This window comes from Manacus candei, unplaced genomic scaffold, assembly GCF_025592945.1.
Source record: "Manacus candei isolate 608988 ecotype Guabito, Panama unplaced genomic scaffold, ASM2559294v1 h1tg000313l, whole genome shotgun sequence".
NCBI classification, from domain to species: domain Eukaryota; kingdom Metazoa; phylum Chordata; class Aves; order Passeriformes; family Pipridae; genus Manacus; species Manacus candei.
In genome coordinates this window covers 26,963-47,284 of record NW_026138361.1, presented here as the reverse complement: position 1 = coordinate 47,284, position 20,322 = coordinate 26,963, and the positions used below count along the sequence as shown (strand labels likewise).

Here is a 20,322-nt window from a genome sequence, read left to right as displayed (position 1 = left end):
GTGGGGAGCAGCGGGAGGCACGAACCGGCCCCGTTTCGGCAGATCCCACCGGCAGCCGGAGCCCTGGACCCCCGGGTTGCCCGACCTCGGGGCCGTCGGGGCGGCGACACCGGAGCCCCCACGGCCAGCCTGGTGCGGTGGCAGCCACCCGGGGCCACTCAGAGCCACCCGGGGCCACCCGGGGGACGCTGGCACCGCTCCCCGTCATGAATATTCAGCCGAGCCTGGCCCGGCCCCGCTGTTTGCTCCGGCAGGAGGGGTTTGGGCGCGGGTTCACCTTGACGGGAACACCGGGACGGCGGCAGGTGAACGGCACCTGCCCGCGCCCCCCGGCCGGGACACCCCCGGGACACCCCCGGGACACCCCCGGGACACCCCGGGCGTGGGAGCAGCAGGTACAGGGACGGGGTGTCCGAGGTGGGGACGGGGTGTGGGAACCCCGGGGACACCCCCGGGACACCCCGGGGACACCAGTCGGGGGTGGTCCCACCTGGCTCTGGCACGGGGGGGGCGTGGGGGGACACAGGGGCCACCACCCCACTGGTGGCCCTAATTTTTGTGACCTCGCCCCCATTTCCAGCGAGGACAAGGGAGGTTTTTTATCCCCCCAAATTGATGCCAGGGGGTGACAGTGGGGAGGGGCCGGGCAGGGGGTGGGGGTGGCCCAGCCCCGTGGGGGGGGACACGGGGCTGCGCCGACCCCCGGGATGGGCACAGGGCGCCGGGAATCCCGTCCCTGCCCGCGGCCAGGGAAGCTTTTGGCTCCTCCGCCTTCCTGGGTTCCTGCCCTGGAGCCACGCGCGGCTCCGGGAGCCTTCCTGGATCGCTGGAGCCTTCCTGGAGCGTTCCCGGAACATTCCCAAGCCTTTCCAACGCTCCCGCCCGTCCCCTCCAGCGAGAGGCAACCCCAGTCCCGGGGTGGGACCCCGGCCCCTCCCCAGCTCCCACCTGCTCCCAGTTCCTGTTCCTGTTTGCTCACCGGGCTCCCTCCCTGCCCCGCTACACGTGGCTGATAAGGCACCTCCCGGGCGCTGCCAGCGGCCTTTTCCCGGCGCTGCGGAATTCCCGAGCCATGGAGCATCCCTTCCTGGTACCCGCGGGGTGCTCCCCCATCCCCGATCCCACGCCGATCCCAGCGGGGAAGCACCGCAAGCGAAGCCAGCGCCGGCTTCCATCCCTCTGGAATCACGTCCCGGGGGTCCGAGGAACCCCCCACACACACACAGGAGGGAGCACGACCCCCCCCCCGAATTCCCGTTCCAGGATGGCCGACGGCCACGGCTGGTGGAAGCTGACGTTCCTGAGGAAGCGCCAGGCAGCGCCCACGGTGCTCTACGAGACCCCCGACGGCCCCGCGGCCCCCGGGGGGGACCCCCAGGAGGGCACCGGCCCCGAGGGACCCCCCGGCTTCGCCGCCCGCCTGGAGAAGCTCGTGGACAAGAGCACCAAGGGGAAGCACGTCAAGGTCTCCCACTCGGGGCGCTTCAAGGAGAAGAAGAAAGTGAGGGCGACGCTGGCAGAGCACCCGAACCTCTGCGGGGCCGCCGAGAGGGAGGAGAAGTGACCCGGCGGGATGTCACCCTCCGGCCACCCCGGGAATGCCGATCCACGCGGCCCCGGGAGGAGAGAGGACTCGGGAGGGGGTTTATCCCAGGGATAATCACGGACCCGGGATGGTTGAGCCCGTCCCTCCCCCCGCCCCTCCCCAGGCTGACTGGTTCATACTGGGATGAGGACACTCCCCCCGAGCCCAGAGCCCACCCAGCTCTGCCCCCATCCCATTCCCCATCCCGAGCTCCCAGTCCCACGCCGTGTCCTTGCCAAGTCAGCCCCAAAACTCGGGATGTGACACTTCCCTGCCCCGCTGGGCCAATCCCCCCGGAGCTGCCTCCACGGGGGGCTCCCGGGAGGAGCAACATTCCTCAGGGAATCGCTCCCCGCTGCTGGAAGGGGGGAGCCGACCCCGGGGGGCTCCTGCTGGCTGCTGGGGGTGTTGGAAGCTCTGGCACCTGCTGCCAATTAACTGCTGTTAATAAACCAGGGAGAGCTCAGCACATCCCTGGATCCAGCCTGGCAGGGTGGGAGGGCTCTGGATCCTTCCAGGACCCCACTGGGAGCAAAGCCATCCCAGGGAATCCCTGCCCCCGTGGCAGTGGAAGCAGAGGCAGCTCCAGGGGGATCTTGGTGGATCCCAGCCCCTGGGTGGGAGGGCTCTGGATCCTTCCAGAACTCCAGCAGGAGCAAAGCCATCCCGGGGAATCCCTGACCCCGCGGGGGTGGAAGCAGAGGCAGCTCCAGGGAGAGCTCGGCAGATCCCTGGATCCAGCCTGGCAGGGTGGGAGGAGGGCTCTGGATCCCTCCAGGACCCCACTGGGAGCGGAGCCACCCCGGGGAATCCATCCCGGGGAATGCCCGACCCCCTGGAGCAGGGACACGGGGGGGTTCCAGGGACACGGGGGGGTTCCAGGGACACGGGGGGGGTTCCAGGGACACGGGGGGGTTCCAGGGACACGGGGGGTGCCCGCGGTGCCCTCCCTGCCCCGCAGGGCGCGGCCGTGCCCCAACTCCGCAGGCTCCGAGCACTTCCCAGCTCCGACAAAAGCCCGGCGGGTGCCAAGTGCCCGTTTCCCGGCACGGGGGCAGTGCCAGGGCCGTGTTTGCTCTCGGGCTGCTCTTTGTCCCGGGAAGGGAGCGACGAGGGAGAGGAGGGAGGAGCCCGTGGGATCATTAACGCCCAGCCCGGGGGGTCTGGGCTCGGGTCCTGCTCCTCCCGCCGGGACTGGGGGGGGTCCCAGCCCCTTCCTGGGACACCCCCTGTCCCCTCCTGTGCCTCTGTCCCCTCCTGTCCCTCCCAGTGCCGAGGGATGGGTACGACTGGGAGGGGCTGTGACAGCCTCCCCCTTCCCCCCATTCAGGGTGGGAACCACATTTGGGGTGGCTTGGGGTCCCCCAGACCCTCTCTGGGGTGGTTTGAGGCTCTTCAGGAGCAGGTTTGGGGGTTTTGGGGGGGGGAGGAGCTTTGAAGGGTTTTCAGGGTGGTTTTCAGGTCTCCAGAACCTTTTTGGGGGGACTGGGGGCTTTTTTGGGAAGGGGGGGGTGTTTGAGGTTCTTCAGGGGTGGTTTTGGGGCTCCTTAGGGTGGTTTGAAGGTCTCCAGATGATTTTTAAGGGCGGTCTGAGGTTCTCCAGGGACGCTTTTGAGGGGTTCGGGGGCTTTTTAGGGGCGGTTTGATGTTCTCCAGCTCCATTTTGGGGTGGGTTTAGTGGTTTTTACCCTATTTTGGGGCCAACTGAAGCTGGTTTTTACCCCATTTTGGGGTCCCTGACACCCCTTTTCCCAGTGATATCCACATGTGGTTCCCACCGGGGGAGCACCATCCAGAGGCTGGGATGGCAAACACGGAGCAGGGAAGGAGGGGGAAGGTTATGAGGGCCTGGTTTCACTGGGATGTGACCCAGGGCCGGCTCCAGGGCCGGGATTCCCGGCTGTCCCAGGAGAGCCCGGCCCCGTGTGGGTAACAATTAACCCAAAACCTCCTCGGGGACATCCGGATGGGATTTTTCCAAGCTCAGCTGGAGGGAGGGGACAGGGGGAGGGTTGGGGGGGGTTCCCACAGTGCTGGGACGGAGCCAGGGGTGACACCGGGGTGACATTAATGAGGCAATTAAACAAGAGCAATAATACGTCGGGAATTGAGCACATTCCATGATTCCAGCTAAAACAGGATTCCAGCTAAAACAGGATTCCAGCTAAAACATGGAGCACAGGTGGTGGCAGTGGCCAGGACTGGTGCTGGGGCAGAGCCAGGGGTGACACCAGGGTGACATTAATTAAATAAATCAATTAAACAAGAGCAATAATACACTGGGAATTGAGCACATTCCATGATTCCAGCTAAAACACAACTCCAGCTAAAACACAACTCCAGCTAAAACACAACTCCAGCTAAAACACAACTCCAGCTAAAACATTGAGCACAGGCAGTGGCAGTGGCAGGACTGGTGCTGGGACAGAGCCAGGGGTGACACCGTGGTGACATTAATGAAATAAATCAATTAAACAAGAGCAATAATGCACTGGGAATTGAGCACATTCCATGATTCCAGCTAAAACGCGGAGCACAGGCAGTGGAAGTGGCAGGACTGGGGGGGGGGGGATCACTGGGGTCACAACTGGGGTCTCTCCACAGTCATTAACACGATTAATTAACCCCCAGCAGCACTGGATGCGGAGGAAGGCGCCGGGAATTCCTGGGGGGGTCGGACGCGATTCCCAGCACCCCACGAGGGGTTGGCGAGGGGGTGGCTCTGGCACAGGTGGCATTCCAGAAGGGGGATCCTCAGGGGGAGAAGCGCTCGTAGACCCAGTCCCCGTGGCCGGGGTGGGTCATGGCCCCCAGCGGGGCCGAGCGATCCCGGAGCCTCCGGAACACGATCCGGTCGTGCAGCCGGTTGGTCTGGCCCTGCCAGAACTCCACCACCTCCGGCTCCAGGATGTACCCACCCCTGGCAGGGGCACGCGGGGCGTTAGGGGGGCGCAGGGGGCGAGGAAACCCCCCCAAAGAGCCCCCCAGCACTCACCAGTAGTGCGGTTTGGGCACCGGCGTGTCCCGGAATTTCTCCTCCAGCTCCGCGTTCCTCTTCCTCAGGTACTGCGGGAACGGGGAGGGGTGAGGGGGGCGCTGGACGGGGCAGCCCCCGGTGGTTCCCTCGGGAAGGGCGGGCTCACCTCCCGGTCGGGGATGACGGAGCTCTGCCGGCTCACCACGGCCCCGATCTGGCTGCTCCGGGGCCGGGAGTAGAAGTAGCGCTCGGATTCCTCCTCCGGGAGCCGCCTCACGGAGCCCTCCACCCGGACCTGGGGCGGGAAGGGCGGCTCAGAGCCGGGACACGGCTCCCAGGGGGCTCCCGAGGGGGAGAACACCCCATGCCCTGACTGCTCCCCCCAAAACACAGGCACCACCATCACCTGGGACCTGGACAACAGCTCCAAAGGGGCTCCTGCGCAGGGAAACGCCCCATTCCCTGACTTTCCCACCCCATTCCCTGACTTTCCCACCCCATTCCCCTGACTTTCCCACCCCATTCCCCTGACTTTCCCACCCCATTCCCCTGACTTTCCCACCCCATTTCCTGACTTTCCCACCCCATTCCCTGACTTTCCCACCCCATTTCCTGACTTTCCCACCCCCTTCCCTGACTTTCCCACCCCATTCCCTGACTTTCCCACCCCACTCCCTCACTTTCCCACCCCAAAACACGGCCACCCCTCATCACACCTCACCCTCAGGGGGTGGGACCCATCCGAGTGTGACCCCCCCACGCTCCGTGGGAGCCCCAGGGTCCCCCTGGACACCATTCCAAGGAATTCTCTGTGCTCCCCCCACCCCCCCAGGGGACCCCCCCTCACCTGCCGGCTGAGGGGCTCCCAGTAGAAGACGAGGGAAGCGAAGGGATTGGACTCCTGGGGGGAAGGGGAGGGAGCTGTCAGCGCTCCCACAGCATTCCCAGCTCCAGAAATCTGGGATACCCCGGGATCTGCTGCAGCAGGAGGTGCCCCCACGGGGGGGGGCCCCAAAACGGGGCTGTTTGGCATCACAGGGACAGTGCAGAGGGGCTGGGAAGGTGCTGCCACCCTGGGGAACCCCCAGAGCCCACCCAGCACCCCCAGTGTTCCCCCAGCACCCCCAGAGCCCACCCAGCACCCCCGGAGCCCCCCAGCACCCCCAAAGCCCCTCCAGCACCCCCAGAACCTCCAAGCACTCCCAGAGCCCCGCAAGAGCCCCAGTGTCCCCCCAGCACCCCCAGTGACCCCCCAGCACCCCCAAAGCCCCCCCAGCACCCCCAAAGCCCCTCCAGCACCCCCAAAGCCCCTCCAGCACCCCCAGAGCCCCTCCAAGAGCCCCAGAGCCCAGCCAGCATCCCCAGAGCTCACCCAGCACTCCCAGAGCCCCCCAGCACCCCCAGAACCCACTCAGTACCCCCAAAGCCCCTCCAAGAGCCCCAGAGCCCACCCAGCACCCCCAGAGCTCGCCCCAGCATCCCTAGAACCCTCAAACCCACCCCTGCACCCCCAAAGCCCCTCCAGCACCCCCAGAACCCACCCAGCACCCCCAATGACCCCCCAGAACCCCCAGAGCCCCCCAGCAACCCCAGAGTTCCCCCAGCATCCCCAGAACCTCCAAGCACCCCCAGAGCCCCCCAAGAGCCCCAGTGTCCCCCCAGCATCCCCCAGTGACCCCACAGCACCCCCAAAGCCCCCCCAGCACCCCCAAAGCCCCTCCAGCACCCCCAGAGCCCCTCCAAGAGCCCCAGAGCCCACTCAGCACCCCCAGAGCTCACCCAGCACTCCCAGAGCCCCCCAGCACCCCCAGAACCCACTCAGTACCCCCAAAGCCCCTCCAAGAGCCCCAGAGCCCACCCAGCACCCCCAGAGCCCCTCAGAACCCCCCAGCGCCCCCAGAGCCCCCCCCAAACCATCCCCCAAGCCCCCCCCTCAGCCCTCACCAGCTCCTTGCCCTTCCTGCTCTCGTGGTTGGTGAAGAAGCGGAATCCGTCCTTCCCGAATCCCTTCAGCAGCACCATCCTGGCCGAGGGCTTCCCATCCCTGGAAGGAGGAGGGGGGGGGTGAGGACAGGACAGGACCCCCCCCCCAAGGCCAGGGGACCCCCGTGTCACCCCCCTCGGTGTCACCTGGAGCAGGTGGCCAAGCACATGGCGTTGACCTCCCCGATGTCCGGGCACTGCCGGGCCTCCTGGAACCAGGCTTGGAATTGTTCTATGGGATCGTGGGACACCAGGTGCTGCTCCTCGAAGGCCTGGGGACACGGGGGGACAGGTGTGGGGCGTGGGGGACACGCTTTGGGGTGGGGGGACACGGGGGGGTCCCGCTGGATGCAGGGGAGGGGGTGACACCCACACGGGGGGAGCTGTGAGGGGAAGGAGGGGGGACCCCAGGGCTTTGGGGACAGTCTGGGGGGGTCACTCAAGGTCTTGGGGACAAGTTAAGGGGTCACCTGATGTCTTGGGGACAACTTAGGGGGTCACCTGAGGTCTTGGGGACAACCTGGGGGGGGTCACCTGAGGTCTTGGGGACAAGCTAGAGGGTCATCTCAGGTCTTGGGGACAGTCTAGGGGGGTCATCTCAGATATTGGGGTCAACTTAAGGGGTCAACAGAGGTCTTGGGGACAAAGTAAGGGGTCACTCAAAGTCTTGGGGACAGCTCGGGGTGGGGGGTGCCCTGGTCCTGGGGTCACTGCCAGCACGGTGGGGGGGTCCTGAGGGCCTTGGGGACATCCTGGGGGGGTCACCCTGGCTGGGGAGGGTCCCCGTGCCTTGGGGACACACTGCGGGGGAGGACTGAGGAGGGAATACCCCGGTGGGGGGGTTCTCTTACAGAAGGGGGGTCCCCCCGGCCCTAAGGACACCCTGGGGGTCCCCCCGGCCCAGCCCCCCGTGTCCCCCCCGTCCCACCTCGGTGTCCCCCCGGTATTCCTTGCGCAGCCCCTCCAGATCCATCGCCACCCACCCGGAGGGGCCTCCCCCGCGCCGGGGGCGGGGCCAACCGCGGCCGCGCCTCCATTCCACAGCCAATAGGAAGCGGCGGAGCTGGGAGTGCTGGAAGCCGATTGGAGGAGAGGGAGGGGGCGGGGCGAGAGGACCCGGAAGTGGCGTCGGGTATAAACAGACACGTGGGGGGCTCTTAAAGGGACAGAGACCGCGGGGGGGGGGGGGACAGGGGAGGGGGGGACGGGATATGGGGGGGTCTGGGGGACAGTTCGGGGACACTGAGGGCTGGGGGACACTGATTTGGGGACAGTGGGGACGGGGAAGGTTGAGCAAGACATGGGGCTGGGGGGCAATTGGGGGCCATGGGGATTTGGGGACAGCGGGGACAGGGAACATGGGGATGGGATATTGGGGTCTGGGGGGGATGGTGACAAGGGAGAGGGGCTGGGAGATGGGGGGGACGAGGATTTGGGGACATCTGGGAGAGGGAAAGCGGGGACAAGGCATGGGGACACTGGAGGGAAACAGAGGGCAGGGGGGGCACAGGGATTTGGGGACACTGGGAACAGGGAAATGGGGATGGGATATTGGGGTCTGGGGGACACTGGGGGCAGGGGGGACACAGGGGTTTGGGGACACTGGGCACAGGGAAATGGGGATGGGATATTGGGGGCTGGGGGCAGGGGGGACACAGGATTTGGGGACACTGGGAACAGGGATGGGATATTGGGGCCTGGGGGACAGTGGGGGCAGAGGGGACACAGGGGTTTGGGGACACTGGGCACAGGGAACCTTGGGGACAAACCCACACTCCTGACCTGGCAATCCATGGGAGCAGAAGCTCCAGGACTGTTTTCCTGTAAATAAATCCATTTCCATCAATATCTGGGATCCCTGCCAATAAATCCCACTTTCCTCCTGCCCTCGACTCCCTCCCACACCCCACTGGATCCGGAACATTCCCAGCCCCGGAAAGAAAGGAGCCTTGGTGGCACAGCAAGCATTTGCCTCTGGTGACTAAATTTATTTAGCAAGGAAAAGCTCCTGGCTGTCTCCAGGTACAGTTCAGAAAACAGGAACAGATCCAATCACATAATCCAGGGAAAAACACCCTCGGGCTCGTTACAACTAAAAAATAAAGTGGATTTTTTTCGTTTAATTTAAAAGCTCCAAAGCAATATAATCTATGATACAATGTACACTGTACACAGAGGGGGCACAGGGGAGGGAGTCCCAAAATTCCGAAGGAAAACGTTTTCCACGTTGGTTGGGAATTGAGAAGTCGGGAGAGGGAAATTTTTAAGAGGAGGGGGAAAAAACAAAATAAAACAAACAAACAAAAACAAACCAGAAAAAACTTGAGTTTTGGGAGAGAAAAACAAACAAACAAACAAAACAAACAAAAAAAGGAAAGGAAAGGAAAGGAAAGGAAAGGAAAGGAAAGGAAAGGAAAGGAAAGGAAAGGAAAGGAAAGGAAAGGAAAGGAAAGGAAAGGAAAGGAAAGGAAAGGAAAGGAAAGGAAAGAGGAGAGGAAAGGAAAGGAAAGGAAAGGAAAGGAAAGGAAAGGAAAGGAAAGGAAAGGAAAGGAAAGGAAAGGAAAGGAAAGGAAAGGAAAGGAAAGGAAAGGAAAGGAAAGGAAAGGAAAGGAAAGGAAAGGAAAGGAAAGGAAAGGAAAGGAAAGGAAAGGAAAGAAACCCCCAAAGACCCCAAAAAACAAAACAAAACAAAAAAAAAACCAAAAAAAAACCAAAACAAAAAACCCCTTGAGTTTTGGGAAATCTGAGGAGGAAAAGGGGGTTAAATAGAGATTAGAAAAGCACTCATGATCCACAGGGTTGGGAATCGGGAGCGTAAGGCAACGATCTCCATAGAAAAAGGGGACCTTCCAAAGGGGGCATATAGATATTTATAGCTATTTATAGATTTAAATACAAAGTAGGAATGTGCTGTGGGGCCTCTCCCCCCTGCCCTGCCTCCTTTTGGGGGACACCCCAGGGAGGGCTCCCGGTGCTGCTGGGCCACCCCCTGACCCCGGGTGGCACCTCTGGGGGGCACGGGAGGGTTTGGGGACATCCCTTGGGGTCCCACTTCCTGGGGAGGGGGGCTCTGGAGTGCTCCTGGGCCTGGCTGTGGGGTGTGGGGAGTGGGGGGGGTGGGTCCCCCCTCCAGGCCCTACAAGTTCTTGGTGACCAGGTGGGTCTTGTAGTGCTTGGTCAGGTGGTCGGAGCGCATGAAGCGTTTCTGGCACTGGGCACACTCGAACCTCTTGTCACCTGCGGGCAGAGGGGACACTCAGGGGGTGCCAGGGGGTGGCACAGGGACCCCCCTGGCCAGGTGGGGCTGTACCTGTGTCCCCCTGCCAGGGCAGGGCAGTGGGGACCCCACCAGGGCAGGACCCCCTCGATCCCCCCCCTCCCCCTGCCACGGCACCTCCGTCACCAGGAGACCCCAGAGCAGTGGAGACCCCCCCAAAATCCTGCCAGGAACTCCCAGGAACTCCCAGGAACTCCACCCACACGGACAACTCAGGGGGGTCCATCACCCGGGGGGGCTGGGGCAGGGATTGGGGGTGGCCCAGGGGTGCTATCCCAGGATTTTGGGGGTCTCTGGGGGTCCTTGGGGGTCCCTGACCCGTGTGTGTCCCAGGTTTGGGGGGTATCCCAGGATTTGGGGTGCCTGAGCCGTGTGTGTCCCAGGTTTGGGGAGTGTCCCAGGGGAGTTATCCCAGGATTTGGGGGGTATCCCAGGGGGTTATCCCAGGATTTGGGGGTATCCCAGGGCAGTTATCCCAGGATTTGGAGGGTGTCCCAGGGGGGTTATCCCAGGATTTGGGGGGTATCCCAGGGGTTTATCCCAGGATTTGGGGGTTATCCCAGAGGGTTCATCCCAGGATTTGGGGTCCCTCACCTGTGTGTGTCCCAGGGTTTGTGGGGTATCCCAGGGGTTTATCCCAGGGGTTTATCCCAGGGGTTTATCCCAGGATTTGGGGGGTGTCCCAGGGGGTTTATCCCAGGGGTTTACCCCTCACCCGTGTGTGTCCCAGGTTTGGGGGTTATCCCAGGATTTGGGGGGTGTCCCAGGGGTTTATCCCAGGTTTTGGGGGGTATCCTAGGGGTTTATCCCAGGATTTGGGGGTATCCCAGAGGGGTTATCCCAGGGGTTTATCCAGGACCCGGGCCCCTCACCCGTGTGTGTCCCAGAGGGGTTATCCCAGGATTTGGGGGTATCCCAGAGGGGTTTATCCCAGGATTTGGGGTTTATCCCAGGGTTTACGCCTCACCCGTGTGTGTCCCAGGTTTGGGGGTTATCCCAGGATTTGGGGGTTATCCCAGGGGTTTATCCCAGGGTTTATCCCAGGGTTTATCCCAGGGTTTACCCCTCACCCGTGTGTGTCCGCGCGTGCCGCTGCAGCTCGTCGGAGCGCGTGAAGCGCTTCCCGCAGAACACCCAGTTGCACACGAAGGGCCTCTCCCCCGTGTGCAGCCTCACGTGGGCCCTCAGCAGGGACGTCTTCCGGAAGGTTCTGCCGCACTCGGGGATGTGGCAGATGTGCTTCTTCTTGCCTGGATCCCCCGGCCTGCGGAGGGAGGGAAGGGAATGTTGGTGATGCCCCAAACAGAGGCACCTCAGCCCCCAGTGCCCCCAAACTCGGGTTTAAACTCTCGTGGGGAACTTGAGCCAAGCCTGTTGTCTGATTATCCCAAGGCTCAGCTTGGTTATCCCAAGCTCATCCCGTTTTCAGGAGAGCAAAGCGAGACTTGGAGCGTTTTGTTTCTCCTCGGACAGCTCCGGCCTTTTTAATTCTGGGATAACAGTACCCAGGATTTGACTTGTTGTACCACCTCTGCAGCCCAGGGGGAGCCTCTGCCTGGTGCCATTCCCAAATCTAGGGATTATTTACCCTGGATCCAGGGATTGTTTGGTTCAGCAGTGTTTCAGCCTCTTCCCCAGCCCGGTTGGTGTGACAAGGAAAAGCCTCTGACCACCCAGAGGTGCCCCCTGAGAGCAGGAGATGTTTATCCCCCCCTTTTTCTGGGCAGTTTGGTGAAATCAATCTGACAATATTCCCCAGGAACCTGCTGGTATCCACCAGGTAACAGTTTCCACCAGAGGAGAAGGGTTTTGGGGGTGTGATGGAGAAATCCAAAGCAAAGGAGTGAACCCCCCACTCTGGGAAGACCACGGACACACTCAGGTGAGGGGCAGCTCAGAAGGGGCTCATAAACCATCAGAGACCCCCAAAGCACCCCCAGACTCATCCCTGAGGCCTCCCACCACCAGAGGACCTGATCCAAGTGAGGCAACAAATCCAGAGCCTGTCCCAAGAGATTGCAAAGCTCCCCCACCCCCAGGGGAGGTGCCTGGAACCTCCTGAACTGATATTAATCCATCTCCTGAACTGATATTAATCCATCTCCTGAACTGATATTAATCCATCTCCTGAACTGATATTAATCCATCTCCTGAACTGATATTAATCCATCCCCTGAATTCATATTAATCCACCCCTTGAATTTATATTAATCCATCTCCTGAACTGATATTAACCCATCTCCACTGCATTCCATGTTTTGTGGGACCCTCACCACCAGGAAGACCAAAAGACCCCCGGGGCACTGCAGGCTCCACAGTGGTGACACATTTTCTCCCTCATCTCTCTCTGCCACTCCCTTTTCTTTCTTTCTTCCCCTCCCTTTTTTTCCCCTATTTCTTTCTCTCTCTTTCTCTGCCTCACATTTACTGTTAAATAAAACCCCTACTCTTGACACTGGGTCTTGTTTGCACCTCAGTTTGAGAGGAGCAATAATTTTATGTAATTCATCATAATTTCAACACCTGGTTCGTGACCTGGGGCCAGGCTCGGGTGGTGTTCCCATGGGATGTGCTGCTTCCCACTCACCTCTTCTCCCCATCCTTGCAGTTGGGGCAGGTACAGGCCATCCTCCTCCTCTTCTCTCCGGGCTGGATCTCTCCAGACAGCGCCTGCTCCATCTGGAGCTGGATCTGGGTGGGGCTCAGCCCACTGATGGTCAGGTTGTTGCCGGACACGTTCTGCACCGTCAGCTGCTGCTGGCCTGGGGGAGGAAAAGGGGGATCAGCAGCCAGCCACGCTCCTTCCCTGGGTTCTGCCAGACCCTCTGCAAGGGCTGGCTGGAGGGAAGACCCCCCAAAATTCATCCCACCCCGCCCCACATGCAGCACAGCCACAGCTCCACACCCCCCACCCCACACCCCTCCGGGTAAGTCCCTTTTTCCTGAATATACTGTGCGGTTTTTCAAAGTTTTCGGTTTTTGGTTGGACCCCTTCCAGGGAAAAAAAAACTGTTGGGCTCTCAGAGGAGGAAATAAAAAAAGAAACTTTGAAAAAACGTGCAATATATTGAGCAAAAGAACGGGACTTACCCCCGGGGCCCTCAGGGGGCCGCTCCAGGCCCCGGCGCTGGCGGAGGAGGAGGCGGCACCCGGAGAGCTGGAAAGAAGAAGATGGGATCAGCAAAGCGGGATCGCTGCTCCCAGGGCAGCAGGAGCAGGAGGAGGAGGAGCAGCAGGAGGGAAAGGAGGAGTGGGATTTGGCAGCAGAGCAAAGCAGAGGGGTGATGTCGGAGAGGGGGGAGCGCGGGCGGAGCTGGGACACCTCCCCGGGAATCAGCGCCGAGCCGAGGGTCGGAGCAGCTCTTTGGTGGCACTTTGGAGGTGGGAATGTCCTCTCTGAGACCCACAGCCAGCAGGTCCTACCAGTCCCCTCCACATCTGCCCACGGCATCTCCCCTGTCCCAATTAAACCCACCCCCCCCCAGAAGCCAATCCCGGGGGAGCAGCGGCCAAAGGTGGAGCAGGAAACCACGGCGGGTTTTCTGCTGACACGGCCTTTGGTGGAGCAAGAAGGAACAGCTCTCCCGTGCCAAACCGAGGTGCTGCTGGCACAGGAACCACGGCCAGGCAGCAGGTCTGGCTGGCTGGGGAAGGAGATGAACTTCCCACAGACACAGCTCCCCGGGAAGGGCTGGTGGCAGGAGCAGGGACACGGAGGCTGTCCTGGAATCCCCAGGGCTCTCTGTGGCTCCTGGGCCAGGTCTGGCTGGTTTGGGCTCAAGGAAGATCCCAGGAGGTGGGAAGATCCCTGGGAATGGTGATCCCTGGCTATGGAGCTGGAAGCACAGGGAATTCCCTCTGCTGGAGCCCAAACCAGCAGCCACGGCTCCCAGAGGATGCAGGGAGATGTCCCAGCGCTGGGATTGGGATTTGGAAGTGTGAGCCACAGCAGGGGAGGCTGCAGGAGGGATAATCCCATTGCACCACGTCCCTCTGGGTCCTGGTGCTCCAGGGAAAAAAGATCTCCGAAAAAAAACCAAACTCAAAAAAAAAAAGACACCTCAAAAAAAGACACCTCAAAAAAAAAATCAGAAAAAGATATCTCAAAAATAAGACACCTCAAAAACAAGACACCTCAAAAAAAGGACACTTAAGAAAAAAAACTCAAAAAAAAGACACCTCCAAAAAAGACACCTTAAAAAAAAAGACACCTAAAAAAAAAAAAAACTTACAAAAAGAGACATCTCAGAAAAAAAAAAGAAATTCAAAAAAGACACCTCAAAAAAAAAGAAATTCAAAAAAGACCCCTCAAAAAAAAGGCCCCTCAAAAGAAAGCCCCCTCAAGGCCTTGGGCCCAGCTCAGTGTCCCCCCTGCAGAGCTCCGAGGGGATGGAGCTGGGCTGGGCTCCTGGGAAGCCTCCGATGGTTCCTGCACCTCTGCCACCCCCCTCCCCGAGCCAGCCGACCAGGGTGGGCTTGGGACCCCCCAAAATCCATGCCAGGAATCACCCAGGGAGCAACAGGAGCTGCTGCCAGGGCACAGCGACCCTGGGGGTCTGCTCCAGGAGGGGATTCCCAGCTCTGGGAGGTGCCACCCCCCCCCCGCGTGTCCCTGCGCCCCGGTCCCGCTCCGGGGCGGATCCCAGCCCACCTCCGGCGTTGGTGATGGTGACGGGCACGCCCTGCACCTGCACCCCGTTGATGTTGATGGTTTGCATGGCCTGGGCAGCGGCTGCCAGCTGGGCAGCGTTCAGGCTCAGGATGCCCCCGGCCGGGGCGATTTTGGGCAGCGGGCGCTCCTTGCGGGGCGGGGGTTTCCTGGAGCCCCCCGGGCCGGGGCTGCGGGACACGGGGCTGCTGCAGGACGATCCCGACGGAGCCACGGCCATGGCTGAGGCCTCCTGGAGCACCACGGTCTGCAGCTCCCCCGAGGGGGTTTTGAAGTAGACCTGAGGGCGGCAGAGAAGGGGGGTGAGATCGGGAATGGTTCCTCTTCCCTTCTCCAACACACACCCCAGGGATCATGGAATGGTGGATGGGTTTGGGTTGGAAGGGATCTTAAAGCTCATCCAGTTCCACCCACCCGGGGACACCTTCCATTAGGTTGCTCAGAGCTCCATCCAACCTGGCCTTGGACACTTCCAGGGATGGGGACAGCCAAAACTTCTCTGGGTTGGAAGGGATATTAAAGCTCATCCAGTTCCACTCCCCTGCCATGGGCAGGGACACCTTCCACTAGCCCAGGTTGCTCCAAGGCCCGTCCAACCTGGCCTGGGACACTTCCAGGGATGGGCCCAAAACCTTTCAGTTCCTCCTTCAAAACCCTCCCAAAATCCCTTCAGTTCCTCCTTCAAAACCCTTCAGATCCTCCTTCAAAACCCTTCAGCTCTCAAACCCTGGGTGAGGCCGAGGAGAAGGCCCAGGTGGAGCCTGGTACCTGGGGAGGTGGTACCTGGGTGGGAGTGGGCAAGGCAAAGGTAGAGCCTGGTACCTGGGGAGGTGGTACCTGGGTCGGGGTGGGCTCCGCCGCCTGGATCTGGAAGTTCTGGGAGGCCTTCTGGGGCACGGTGGGCAGCGTGGCCGAGGCCGCCTGGACCACGCGCAGGGCCTGCTGTGGGATCTGCACCACCTGCGACTCCTGCTTGGGCTGCACCACCTGCACCTGCTGCACCACGGCCGGCTGCCCCGCGCCGGGGCTCTGCACGATCAGCAGGTTGTTGCCGGCCTGGATGATGTTCTCCGCCGTCGTCTCGATCAGCACCGTCTCCACCTGCTCGGCCACGGCCACGGCGGCGGCGGCGGCGGGTTGGGCGGGAGACGCCGCCTTCTTCCGGGGCTTTTTGCCCGCTTTGGAAGGGCTGTCCGTGAGCAGCTGGGCCTGGGCGCCCTGCTCGGGGCCCACCAGGCTGTTGCTGGCCAAGGTCAGAGTCACGTTGCCGCCGCTGGGTAACTTGACCACGCCGCCCGCGCCCGGCGACGCTCCCGCCTTCTGCGCCGGGGCAGGTTTGATGGGCACGGGCTTGTGAGAGGAGGAGGAGGAGGAGGAAGAGGAGGAGGAGGAGGAGGAGGAGGAGGAGGAAGGGGTGAGGATGGCCTGGTTGGTGCCTGGGATGATCTGGATCTGGTTGGCGAGGTTGGGCTGCACCTGGATGGTCTGTGCCCCGCCGGGCACCGCCTGGTACTGGATGTTGGAGGAGGAGGAGGAGGAAGAGGAGGAGGAGGAGGAGGAAGAAGACGAGCGGGAGCCCTTGTTGAGCACGGCCGGGTTCTGGATGGCGAAAACCAGCTGCCCCCCCGGGTAGGAGGTGCCCACCTGGGAGCCCTGGATCTGGAAGAGGTTCCCTTTGGAGGACAGGATGCCGATGCTGCTCTTGGCAGAGCCCAGGGGCAGCGGGGCGGGTTTGATGGGCACCAGCTTTCGGGGCGTGGGCTGGGGGGGGGGCCGGGGGGGTCACGGCGGCTTCCACGGCGGGGGGGGCCGATCTTGCTACATGTGGCTGCCAGGAGGGCCAGGGGAGAGGGCTGGGAGTCCTGGGGACAGGAAAAACAGGGAAGTTAGGGATGGGGAGCTGTGCCAGATACCCCAAAATCCAGCCCAGCCCATGCTGAGACCCTCCTCGTTAAGGGAGGTGGTTAATTACCCTTTAGCTGCCCCTCATCACAGCCTGAGCCACCAGGATGGCCTTTAAATCACATCCATGAGTCCCTATGGCCACTACAGAGCTGGGGATACCTGGGAAAAGCTGTGGATACCCGGGAAGCCTGCTGGGATTTACCCCATCCCAGCCCCTCAGCCTGAATTCCAAGAGCACCTTGTGGTCCGGACCTGAGAGATCCCGAAGGGAAACAGTGAGCAAGGAGGAAAGGCTGGTGTTGGGAGTGGGAACAAGCCCTGGGACAACCCTGTGGAAGAGTGTTGGGAGTGGGAACAAGCCCTGGGACAACCCTGTGGAAGAGCTGGTGCTGGGATTGGGAACAAGCCCTGGGACAACCCTGTGGAAGAGCTGGTGCTGGGATTGGGAACAAGCCCTGGGACAACCCTGTGGAAGAGCTGGTGCTGGGATTGGGAACAAGCCCTGGGACAACCCCGTGGAAGAGCTGCTGTCGGGAGCGGGAAGAAGCCCCGAGCGCGGCTCCCCAGCCTGTCCTGCCACCAACCCTTCTCCTGCCACATCCCCAGCGGCTATTCCTGGTTCCTCCCACATCCCAGGCCACATCCCTGTGTCCCAGGCCGCCCTGGACCCACCTGGGTGCCGGAGGCAGCCGGCTGCAGGTACTCGCTGGGGCTGACGGCGGCAGTCGCGGCCATGCTGGCCCTGGAGCTGCCGGGAGAGAGCACATGGATCAGCCCAGGGAGCCCTTTCCAAGACCCCCCCAATCCCATGGGATCCTCCTGGTACCCTTCCCCTTCTCCCTGTGCCACCCACCTCACCCAGTCCTTCGGAGGGGGGGTGGTGTGACAAAGGGGCTGCAGAAACGTGTCACCACCTCCCCGCGCTCCGTCTGCCAGCCGAGGGAATTCCCAGCCAGCATTCCCTTGTTTTCCACACCCTCGTTTTCCTGCACCCCATTCCTGAAGCCACAGCCCCTCCCTGGGCCGACAGAGACCCCCTCCCAAAAAAAAAGGGACCCTTCAAAGCAGAAGGTTTGTGCCCACAGAGCCAAAATCTCCCCGTTTCCACCCCTTGCTGCCTGTTTTTCCAACTCGGGGAATCCCAAAAGGATAAGAGTTTTTGGGAAAGATTCGTGGGGTTTTTTTAACATTTATAGGTTTAAACCAAGGGAAAGAGGCCCCTAAATCCTCACAAACTTGCTGAATCTTTTGTTCTGGATTTGAAGACACTTCAGCTTTGACATTTCCCTTGGTGAATTCCCCATCCGGCAGCTGCTCCAGAAAAATTCCCTGGATCAGGTGCCAGGGAGGACATGTCTGAGCTTGAACGGTCTTTATTCCCACTGCTGGCAACATCCTGACTCCAAACAGGGAAGCTGAGGGATACAGATGCTTTGGGATCACTCAGGGCATCTCAAATGCAGCCTTGTGGTATTTATGGAGATTCTGGATGTCCAGAGGAATGGGATTGCAGGGAAGTTTGGATGCCCAGGGATGGAGGAGCAGCCAAGGCTCCTGGAAAAAGCTGTGGATCCCTGGGAAGCCTGCTGGGATTTACCCCCATCACACCCCCCCAGTGTCACAGGCAGCTTGAATTCCAAGGAAACCACAGGGAAGACCCCCCCCCCAGCTCCCACCACATCCCTGGGATATCCCGGGACACACTTTTCCCCCCTGGGAATGTGGAGCCTTCCCTGGGCCAGCACCAGGTCCAAGGCTCCCTTCCAGGCTCTCCCACAGCACATAAATCCCTGGGAAGAGCCAGGTGGGAGTCCCAGGCTCCTGGAATAGCCTGGGAATCGGGGATGAGTCACCTCATTCCTTGGCAAAGGAATTCCCATTCCCTTGCAGCCTCCTGGGAATGACGGAATTGGTGCCCAGCGCTGGCCTGGGATGAAAGGGAATGTTTCTCCTGGAAAACCTGGAGCCTTCTTCCCAGAAAAGCAGGGAATTTGCAGGGCTGCACCCTCCCTTTGAGCAGGATTAGGGCCGAGCTGGGGATTAACAGCCCTGACTGCAAAGCAGGACAGAGACACAGCCCGGGACAGATCCCATTATCCCGGACAAATAAAGAGGGATAAGATCCAGTGGGATCCCCCCGGGTGTACCTCGCTTGTATTGGATTCCAGGTGAATCAGAGCCCCCTAAAAATCCATGGAAAACTCAGCAATTCCCCCCTCCAAAAAAAAAAAAAACCCTCGGGATTCTGGATCCAAACACAGCTACGGGAAAAACGAATCCAAGAGGAGTAGCTCCGTTTGTTTGCCAGGGAAAAACAGGGAAAACCGGGCACTCAGAGCCCAGAGGAGCTCAAGCACCTGCGGATTTACATCTCAGCGGCAGGAAATCTTGGAATAATCCGAGATTTGGGAGGGGGTTGGTTTAAATCCTGGGAACCTGCCCAAATCCCCCCATGGGGATGAATCCCACCTTTGGAACCTGCCCAAATCCCACCAGGGGGATGAATCCCCCTCTAAACCCAGACCTGACCCCCCCATCTCCAGAGACCCCCTCAGTGGTCCGGAGACCCCCAGTCTGGGGACCACCATCCCCAGGGACCCCTAGAACTGACCCCCTCGCCCCCGGGGACCCTGCGAGCATCCCGGGAACAGCCACCCCCATCCCCGGGGACCAGCAGAGCATCCCGGGCATCCTTGGCCCGGGGACCCTCAGATCTGACCCCTCCCATCCCCAGGTGACCCCCCGCGACCCCACAGACCCCCCTCCCTACCCCGGGCCCCCCTACGGCCCCTCCCGGCGGGTCCCGGGGGAGGCGGGTCCGAGGGCCCGGGCCCGCCCCCGACCGGGCCAACGGCGCCGGAAGCGCGGCCCTCCCGACCGGGGGCTCGATCCAGGCGGGCCGTGGGAGCCACCGAGGGGTGCCCGACCCCGCAGCCCCCGCCCCGGCCACCCCCCGGCCCCGCTCGGCCCGCACTGACCGGGGGGGCGGCGGCGGCTCCGACCCGCTCACGGCGCCATCTTCGTCCTCCGGGCACCGCCCTGCGCGCCCCGCCCCGCCGCGGCATCGCAGCCAATCCCCGTCCGTCTCGCTGCCGCGCTGGCCAATCGGTGGAGAGATGGGGGACGGACGGCCAATCCGCTAATGGTCGCTGGTTGATAGGCAGCTCCGCGGTGCAATGGAAAGCGGAGGGCCAGGGTGACGGACGGACTCGGGGAGCCAATGGAAGAGCGGATTTTTGATTGACAGCACAAGAAGCCAATGGGCGGGAGGCCAGGCTGTGCGTGTCCGCTGGTTGAGTGACAGCGGGTGGGGGGGGGTCGCAACTTCCTCTCGGGTGGGACCTGACCAAAATGCGCCTCGCGATTGGTCACAGGCAGTTTGATTGACAGGCAGATTAGGCAATGGAAGGCGCGGCTATGCCGAGCCACCCTTGTGATTGGTGAAAGGTGGGGGGCGAGCCGTTTGGGGCTGATGACGTCACGGAGTCCCCCCGAGAGTGGGGGGGAGTCCCGGGGAACCCCCGGGGGGGCCTGGACCCCCCTTTCCCCCCTTTCCTCCCATCACCGATCCCTGGGGGCACCCCCAGGCCCCCATCACCCACCCCTTGGGACCCCCCCCCCTCATCACTGACCCCTCGGAGGATTTGAGGGGGGTCCGGAGGGTCCCCAACTTGGTGGCGCCCAGCGGTGGCTCCTGAAGGACCCCCAGACCCCCCCGGTGGGGGTCCAATCACAAAGATTGGGGTGTTCAGGGGGGTTGGGGTTCTTGGAGGGTTTTGGGGTGTTCAATCCCCTTCAGGGCTCAAAGTGCCAGAGGAGTTGGGGGTCCCCAGTCCCCCAGTAAAGATTGGGGTGCTCAGGGGGTTCAGGGTCCCCCCTCCCCTCACAAAGATTGGGGGGGTCAGGGGTGTTCAATCCCCTTCAGG

The 20,322-nt window shown here is 61.8% G+C and overlaps 3 protein-coding genes across 3 annotated transcripts; 1 reads left to right on the top strand and 2 right to left on the bottom strand.

Moving 5' to 3' along the window:
- Nucleotides 1-99: 99 nt before the first annotated feature.
- PRR15L (proline rich 15 like) lies at nucleotides 100-2,074 on the top strand. Its single transcript, XM_051775576.1, has 2 exons — nucleotides 100-395; nucleotides 1,264-2,074. Exon 2 carries the CDS (start codon nucleotides 1,265-1,267, stop codon nucleotides 1,562-1,564), a length of 300 nt encoding a protein of 99 aa, XP_051631536.1. The 5' UTR covers nucleotides 100-395; nucleotide 1,264; the 3' UTR covers nucleotides 1,565-2,074.
- Nucleotides 2,075-3,871: 1,797 nt separating this feature from the next.
- On the bottom strand, nucleotides 3,872-7,563 carry PNPO (pyridoxamine 5'-phosphate oxidase). The gene is made up of 7 exons (XM_051775575.1): nucleotides 7,474-7,563; nucleotides 6,693-6,817; nucleotides 6,507-6,606; nucleotides 5,410-5,463; nucleotides 4,729-4,857; nucleotides 4,581-4,651; nucleotides 3,872-4,505 (listed from the first exon to the last, which is right to left on the bottom strand). Exons 1-7 carry the CDS (start codon nucleotides 7,516-7,518, stop codon nucleotides 4,340-4,342), a joined length of 690 nt encoding a protein of 229 aa, XP_051631535.1. The 5' UTR covers nucleotides 7,519-7,563; the 3' UTR covers nucleotides 3,872-4,339.
- Nucleotides 7,564-8,512: 949 nt separating this feature from the next.
- On the bottom strand, nucleotides 8,513-19,434 carry SP2 (Sp2 transcription factor). The gene is given in 9 exon segments (XM_051775577.1): nucleotides 8,513-9,782; nucleotides 10,893-11,086; nucleotides 12,410-12,584; nucleotides 14,474-14,771; nucleotides 15,329-16,261; nucleotides 16,263-16,298; nucleotides 16,300-16,353; nucleotides 17,069-17,144; nucleotides 19,375-19,434. Coding segments are annotated over 8 exon segments (1,854 nt in total). The 5' UTR covers nucleotides 17,132-17,144; nucleotides 19,375-19,434; the 3' UTR covers nucleotides 8,513-9,681.
- Nucleotides 19,435-20,322: the final 888 nt, after the last annotated feature.

Coding starts and splice junctions, on each gene's coding strand:
- PRR15L (XM_051775576.1), top strand. CDS start 1,265: ATGGCCGACGGCCACGGCTGGTGGAAGCTGACGTTCCTGAGGAAGCGC.
- PNPO (XM_051775575.1), bottom strand. CDS start 7,518: ATGGATCTGGAGGGGCTGCGCAAGGAATACCGGGGGGACACCGAG. Junction 5,464..6,506: donor GCAGGAAGGGCAAGGAGCTG/GTGAGGGCTGAG, acceptor CCTTCCCCCCAG/GAGTCCAATCCCTTCGCTTC. Junction 4,652..4,728: donor CCGTCATCCCCGACCGGGAG/GTGAGCCCGCCC, acceptor CCGTTCCCGCAG/TACCTGAGGAAGAGGAACGC.